The sequence below is a fragment of the Neomonachus schauinslandi genome, chromosome 1 (assembly GCF_002201575.2).
Source record: "Neomonachus schauinslandi chromosome 1, ASM220157v2, whole genome shotgun sequence".
Taxonomy (NCBI): domain Eukaryota; kingdom Metazoa; phylum Chordata; class Mammalia; order Carnivora; family Phocidae; genus Neomonachus; species Neomonachus schauinslandi.
Genome location: NC_058403.1, coordinates 204,221,162 through 204,229,280, shown reverse-complemented (window position 1 = coordinate 204,229,280; position 8,119 = coordinate 204,221,162). Strand labels below are relative to the sequence as shown.

Below are 8,119 nucleotides of genomic sequence, written 5' to 3'. Positions count from 1 at the left end.
GGAAGCATCTGTGGGAATGTCCACAAGCACAAGGGTGCAGGGGAGTGTCCAGGCTTTCCTAGCCTAAGCATCCCTGTCAGGAGCCTGAGACATTAAAGGAACAGTGTTAGAGTCCACATTATCAGGAAGAGGAGTGAAGGTAGTGATGTAAAAAGATTGACAGGCTCAAGGTGAAAACTGGGGTTTTGTATTTTCCTCTACAATAAAGTTATGTGAGGGCCTTAGTGGCCAAGGTAGTTTCTTCCATATGAAGAATACAGCTCATGATTATTCTTTTGGGAAATCTAGGGAGAATTTACTCTGCATGGTATGTCATTTGAAATGAAATTATCTTTAAGAAATCTAACTTGTACCATGTAAGATGCAGAAATTTCCAGGCTTTTGTGATCTGTGGTTGGGGAAAACATTGGGATGCTTTAAAAATGGAGAAAGGGGAAACTGTCTGTATATCAGAAAGATTAGACACTTAAAAAGTGAGTATTTAAATATATGAAGACAGTTGAATTAAAACAAATGGAAAATCCAGGAAATAAATAGAAGGAACCGATTCTACTGCCACAGCCTGATCAAAGAATAACAGTTCCAGCTCTGAGGCTGTGAGCCCTGAAATCATGGGCACTTCTTCAGCCCCAGGAAGATTGGCCCTCACATCACTGGAATCCCAATGATTCTTTTCAGAGCCCTCTTTATGTCTCTGTTCCTTAGGCTGTAGATGAAGGGGTTCAGCATGGGCGTGACCACCGTGTACATCACCGAGGCTACTGCACTTGAGTGGGAGCTCTGGGTAGCAGCAGAGCTAAGGTACACACCAAGCATCGTACAATAAAATAAACAGACAACTGAAAGGTGAGATGCACAGGTGGACAATGCTTTATATTTGCCCTGAGCTGATGATATTCTATGTATGGAGGAAACTATCTTAGAATAAGAGTAAAGGATCCCAGCAAAAGGACCCCCACCCAGCAGGACAGCTGCGAAATACATCATCAAGTTATTAAGAAAGGTGTCAGAACAGGCAAGTTGGACCATCTCATTGAGTTCACAAAAAAAGTGGGGGATATGCAAGTGTGAACAGAAGGACAGACGCAACATCATTAAACTTTGTAACAAGGAATTCAGGATGCACATGACCCAGGATATCAGAACCAGCAGTCCACAGAGCCTGGGGTTCATAATGATTGTGTAGTGCAGGGGATGACAGATGGCCACAAACCGGTCATAGACCATCACACTCAGTAAGAGGACGTCCAACACAGCAAAGAGTATGAGGAAATAAATCTGACTAACGCAGCCTGCATACGTGATGATTTTGCTCTCTTTCTGTATATTCATCAGCAACTTCGGGATGGTGGTAGAGGTGAAGCAGATGTCTACAAAGGACAGGTTGGAGAGGAAGAAGTACATGGGGGTGTGCAGGTTGGGGTCTGTGCTAATGGCCAGGATGATGAGCATGTTTCCAAACACAGTGATCAGGTACATGGAGAGGAAAAGCCCAAATATGAGGGGCTGCAGTTCTGGTTTCTCTGAAAATCCCAGAAGAAAAAATTCAGAAATTTGTGTATCATTTTCTGGTTCCATGTGGTGGAGGTGACTTCTGGAAAAGAGGGAAATAACATGATTGATATTCACACAACTTGCATTACTCACAGATTTGAAATGGTACATTTTATATTTTGCAGTCCAGACATACTTTTTATTTTGTTTATTTTTTATTGTTTTTGTTTTTGTTTTTAAGTGGGTTCCATGCTGGGCATGGAGCCCAATGTGGTGCTTGTACTCAGGACCCTAGATAAGGCCTGAGCTGAGGGCGCCTGGGTGGCTCAGTCAGTTAAGCATCTGCCTTCAGCTCCAGTCATTATTCCAGGGTTCTGGGATCAAGCCCTGCTTCAGGCTCCCTACTCAGTGGGAAGTCTGCTTCTCCCTCCCCCACTCCTGGCTCTTGCTCTCTCTCCCAAATAAATAAATAAAACAAAACAAAACAAAAACAAAAACCCAAGCTGAGATCAAGGGTCAGATGCTCATTGGATCTATCCAACCAGACGTCCTCTAAAATAATTTTTAAGAAGTTGTATATGGATATGGTCCCCTTTAGAGGATCTCCTCTGCCACATCTGGTATTTTTTTTTTAATTAGCTTCTTTCCTAAGAAATCATATATTTTATAGTTTTACTAAGAAATTCTTCAAATATTTCAGGAATATATATTGATTGCCAACAGTGTTTCAGGCACTACCTAAGCAGTGAGCATAGGCTACTTAAGAACAAAAGTCCCTACAGTGATGGAGAAAGAATGTATAAGAAATAAGAGAATTGCACACCTTTGCAGATGGCGAGGGGTGCTAGGAAGAAAAGGAAAACAGGGATAAAGCAGAGATTGAATAGAACATTCTATTTTCATTGTTGTATGGAAGTGTGTGCCCGGAAGAGAGAACGGCCAGTGCAAAGGCCCCGAGGAAGGTACTTGTTTCCAAGGTTCAAGTCAAAGAAGCAAAGCCAGTGCTGCAAGGGGAATGAACAGGAGGGAGACTGAGGAGAGAGGCTGTCAGACATGCTGAGGAGGGAAGTGGCCTCTCTGCTACCTCTGAACCCTCAAGGCACAGGGACTTCCTTGTCCACACTGCCTCTCCCACTGTATTCATCGTGTTGCAAAGGCATCCCATGAATTAAACAAGATCCCCTTCTTAGTGGCCTCTTTTGATCGAGTTCTGACCCCTGTGTTGTGTCATGTTGGGAGTTATGAGTCCTGGCACCCTGTTGTGGGGGCTGCTCACACTCTACAGTCACACACACAAGACACCGTGGCCTCCTGGGTTGTGTTATTCCCCTGTCTTTCTCAGAGCCACCATCCTGGTTATGCTAGGAATGTATCCAACCAAAGTACGCCAGGTAAGTGATCATTCCCCTACAAAATGCAGAAATGGCTTCCAGAAATGCCAATTCTTACTCCTCCCATGGACAAATAGATTTGGGGCTCTATATTGGGATAAGCATTTTCTGCTGTATATTTCACAAACGTTTTTTAAAAAAAAGAATCTGTTTAAGAAGTGGAAAGACAAAGAGTGAGGGAGAAGGGGCAACAAAATGAATGAGGGAGAAGCATAAGCCAGGTATCCCTGAGAGACTGTGAGGAAGAATAATCTCCCTTGTTTTTGGCAGCTTTGCAGCCCTGATTACATCCCCTGATGCCCAACGAAAATAATATGAGGACAAATTAAACTCATCTGAAAGACAAAAGTAGTGATATATTTATAAAGTCAAAAATCTTACCTAAGATAGACCCAAGGGGAAAAAAATGAGCAAAGGGAAAACCAACACTTCACAAAAAAAGCATACACAATAAAACAAAAGGTGGGCATTTGAAATATCAAGCATAGAAGATGTATTTTTCACGTGCCTCCTCTATAACTATTTGGCCCATTCATTTCTATGTGGTCTGATAGGGGATGAGGTTAACCCCTTTCTCCCTTTATTATGTGGCATCCCTTCATTGATAGTCTTGGGCTTTGGATATTGATCTCTCTTGACAAACCTGACGAGCACACTTTAATCCTCATTCTGGATTGCATCCAATGTGCAAAGGTATACCCAGACCATGCTCTATATGTCCTGCTGATTTATGACAGTCTATCTTTATACCAAACAATTTGCTTCATATGATTATGGTTGAGAGCATTATGTCATCCATACATTTATATTGTTGTACTCCATCTTCAATGCTATATTGCAACATGCAAAAGAGAAAGGACTTCACCTTCTTTGTTTTTGTCACAAGGTATGTGAATATATGGTTTTAATATAAAAGATCTAAGAAGATGAAATGCTATAAGATAAAAAACTGAAGGTATACTGAAACCAGGTTTAAAGGAGTAGCTTCAAAACGAGTGTCCTATGCAAAATTATATGAAAAATAAAAGCTAAATGAAATAGGATGTGAAATAACAATCACTAATGATATCAACATGGGTTAATAATTAAATTGTCAAAGACCAACTCTATACAAAAGATAGAAACTCAACCATTCTCTAACACCATACACAAGGATAAACTCTAAATGGATGAAAGACCTCAATGTGAGACAGGAATCCATCAAAAACCTAGAGGAGAACACAGGCAGTAACCTCTTTGACATCGGCCACAGCAACTTCTTTCAAGATACATCTCCAAAGGCAAGAGAAACAAAAGCAAAAATGAACTATTGGGACTTCATCAAGATAAAAACTTCTGCACAGCAAACAGTCAACAAAACAAAGAGGCAACCCACAGAATGGGAGAAAATATTTGCAAATGACACTACAGACAAAGCGCTGATTTCCAAGATTTATAAAGAACTTCTCAAACTCAACACCCAAAAAACAAATAATCAACTCAATAAATGGGCAGAAAACATGAACAGACACTTCTCTGAAGAAGACATACAAATGGCTAACAGACACATGAAAAAATGTTCATCATCATTAGCCATCAGGGAAATTCAAATCAAAACCACATTGAGATAGCACCTTATACCAGTTAGAATGGCAAAAATGGACAGGGCAAGAAACAACAAATGTTGGAGAGGTTGTGGAGAGAGGGGAACCCTCTTAGACTGTTGGTGGGAATGCAAGTTGGTACAGCCACTTTGGAAAACAGTGTGGAGGTTCCTCAAAATGTTAAAAATAGATCTATCCTATGACCCAGCAATTGCACTACTGGGTATTTACCCTTAAGATACAGATGTAGTGAAAAGAAGGGCCGTATGCACCCCAATGTTCATAGCAGCAATGTCCACAATTAGCCAAACTGTGGAAAGAGCCCAGATGTCCTTCAACAGATGAATGGATAAAGAAGATGTGGTCCATATATACAATGGAATATTACTCAGACATCAGAAAGGATGAGTACCCAACTTTTGCATCAACATGGATGGGACTGGGGAGATTATGCTAAGTCAAGTAAGTCAAGCAGAGAAAGTCAATTATCATATGGTTTCACTTATTTGTGAACATAAGGAATAGCATGGAAGACATCAGGAGAAGAAAGGGAAAAATGAAGGGGGGGAAATCAGAGGGGGAGATGAACCATGAGAGACTATGGACTCTGAGAAACAAACTGAGGGTTTTAGAGGGGAGGTGGGTGGGGGGATGGGTTAGCCCAGGGATGGGCATTAAGAGGGCACATACTGCATGGAGCACTGGGTGTTATATGCAAACAACAAATCATGGAACACTAAAAAAAAAAAAAAAAAAAAAAAAAACTAATGATGTACTGTATGGTGACTAACATAACATAATAAAAAATAAATGAAAAAAAATATAAAAATTAAAAATACATAAACTGAAAAATAAATAAATAAATAGTCAAAGGCCTACACACAAAAGAATATAATATATAATGCTCCTAGAATGCTCAGTTTTTATTTGTTAAATGAGTCAGGAATTAGGTTTCAGTGTATAAGGATATTTACCACATGGCAAGGTTGTATTTCATTTCGGTGGGGAAAGTTTGAATTGCTAAATAAATGCTGGCATAAAGGGATATATGTCTTGAAGATTATAAAATCAATCCCCTCCCTCAAATTTTACAAAGAACCAGAGGGATTATGACCTCAGTGTAAGTGTAACCATACAATATATTAAAACATCAAGAAAACTACATATTGGGCGCCTGGGTGGCTCAGTCTGTTAAGTGTCTGCCTTCGGCTCGGGTCATGATCTCAGGGTCCTGGGATTGAGCCCCATGTCTGGCTCCCTGCTCAGAGGGGATCTGCTTCTCTCTCTCCCTCCTCCTGCCCCTCCCCCTGCTCTCTTTTTTCTCTCTCTCTTTCTCTCAAATCTTAAAAAAAAAAGAAAATTACATATAAAATTTAAAGGTGGGCAACACCACTTAAATAAGCCAAGAAACTCAGAAGAAAGAAGGTAGATATATTTAAATTAAATTTAAAATTTTTATGGTCAAAATATGTTCCAAACATCCATTGAGAAGCAATGATCTGACTATATCATTTGAAATGCTGATAATGTTTTAAAAATAAAGAGGAAAAGAGAATAACATATGGGCATATAATAATAAAGGCCAATCAGAATGGTCATCAAATATCTGAAGTTTGCTGAAATTGAGGGATAGTTTAAGAAAACAACAAGAAACATTCTATCACCCAGTAGCCTGGGGAACAAACTTAAATTGTTTGTGGTTGGAACTTTTAAACTGGTGGCCAAGGAGTTAACTCTGAATTTGCTGGCAGGAAAGTAAGTGTTACAAGGTTGAAGGCAGAACCTGAAGGCAGCTGTGTTCCAAATACTGATATTCTTTATCTCAGGGTTTCTCTGTCTCTGCACATGGACATTCTGGCCAGATCCTGCCCTGGGGTGGGGTGTGTCCTGTGCATTGTAGGCTGTTTAGACATTCCTGTCCTCCACGCACCCCTCTCCAGTGTGACAGGCAAAGCTGGCTCCAGGCAGTGATCAATGACCCCCCTAGGGGACCAAATCACACCCAATTAGAACCACGCATTGAGTGTCTCAACATACTTTTTCTAGCCTTGTTATAATAGTTTAATAATAATATTTAATAAAATAATAAAATATTTAATAATAATATTTGATAAAAATAACATCCAGTTAGAACCCTCCATTGAATTTAATAATGTCATTGAATTCAATAACATACTTTCTCTAGCATTGCTATAATAGTAATTGAATAATAAAGAATATGAAAGACCATCAAAAATGTGAGTAGCAGTTACTCTGTGATATTGATATTAGCACTAATAATACATTAATTACTTAATCAAGCAAACAAACACAAGGATCTCCTGCTCTGGGCTAAGTTGAATTGGCTCTCACATGGTGATGGGTCAGTGTTCTTGGCTTCCAGTCTCTCTGACCCTGTCATCCATGGTCCACTGGGGTGTTGGACACACCTGGCTGGGGTGTCTGACAGGAAGGTCACCTTGTGGAAGTCTGAATTCCTCCCTGGACAGCAGATGATAGAGACTAAAGCTCTGTCCTCAGCTGAGACAGCAGGAAGGAGTGAAGCATTGGCCCCCAGCCAGAATTAGGACTCAGAACAAGCAGACAAGAAACATGGCCCTTCTTGTCCAAGGTTGCCCGAGCTGGCGGACTGGAGACGGGGAGGTATTTACAGCTCCCTGTATCTGGTCATTAGACACACTTCCCTCTTGTGATTCCAGCCTGGATCCCAAGTGGAAAACTGCTTTGCACACAAAGAAATTTCTGTAATGAATCTCTGTTCCCAAGAGACCTGTTTAGAAGTAGTGAATCCAGTTTTTTTTTTTAAGTTTTTATTTAAATTCCAGTTGTTTTCTTTTACTCCCTTTCTCTGAACATGCCCCCTTCCTGATGTGTGAATCTCCTAGCATCTTATCCCAGCTCAAAGTTATAATTTTCTCCAAGTCTATGACCGAGTAACCTGCCCAGATTAGGTCTCTTTATCTTCAAAGCATTGACATGTGGTGGGGACCCAGCCCTGCTGTCTCCTGACAGGGTCTATTTTTCTTTTCAATAAGGCAGCGAAGCTGGTTTGTTGTTGAAAACTGACCCCCGACTTGCAGAGCCAAAGTGTAATGGGAAGGCAGAGTTTGGGATAAAGAACACTAGCTTTATTGCTTTGCCAGGCAAAGGAGGCTGCAGCAGGCTAGGCCCTTCAAAAACCTGCAAGCCCAGCCAGGAGGAAGGGGCTGGGGTTTTATAGGGAAATACAGGATCTAGCTGGTTTTGACAGGAATTGTGTACTTGCTGCCAGCCTCCATTGTCATGTCTTCAGGGTGGTACCCGGTTCTTAAAACAAAAGGCTGAAAAGAGAGGAGGTGACATTTGTGGAAAAGAAGAAAAAGGATATTTTAAAATTGAGCTTTGTTGAAACATTAGTGCAGCCATTTGTATTTTTGTTCAACTTTTTGCTGTTAATTGGTTTCATATTTTATTATGTTATGTTAATCACCATACATTACATCATTAGTTTTTGATGTAGCATTCCATGATTCATTATTTGCGTATAACACCCAGTGCTCCATTCAGTACATACCCTCTTTAATACCCATCACCAGGCTAACCCATCCCCCCACCCACCTCCCCTCTAGAACCCTCAGTTTGTTTCTCAGAGTCCATAGTCTCTCATGGTTC

At 40.6% G+C, this 8,119-nt stretch overlaps 1 protein-coding gene across 1 annotated transcript; it reads right to left on the bottom strand.

Moving 5' to 3' along the window:
- Positions 1-645: 645 nt before the first annotated feature.
- Positions 646-1,578, bottom strand: LOC123325581 (olfactory receptor 7A17-like). The gene has a single exon (XM_044917732.1). The coding sequence runs from the start codon at positions 1,576-1,578 to the stop codon at positions 646-648; it is 933 nt and encodes a 310-aa protein (XP_044773667.1).
- Between the last annotated feature and the right edge of the window lie 6,541 nt (positions 1,579-8,119).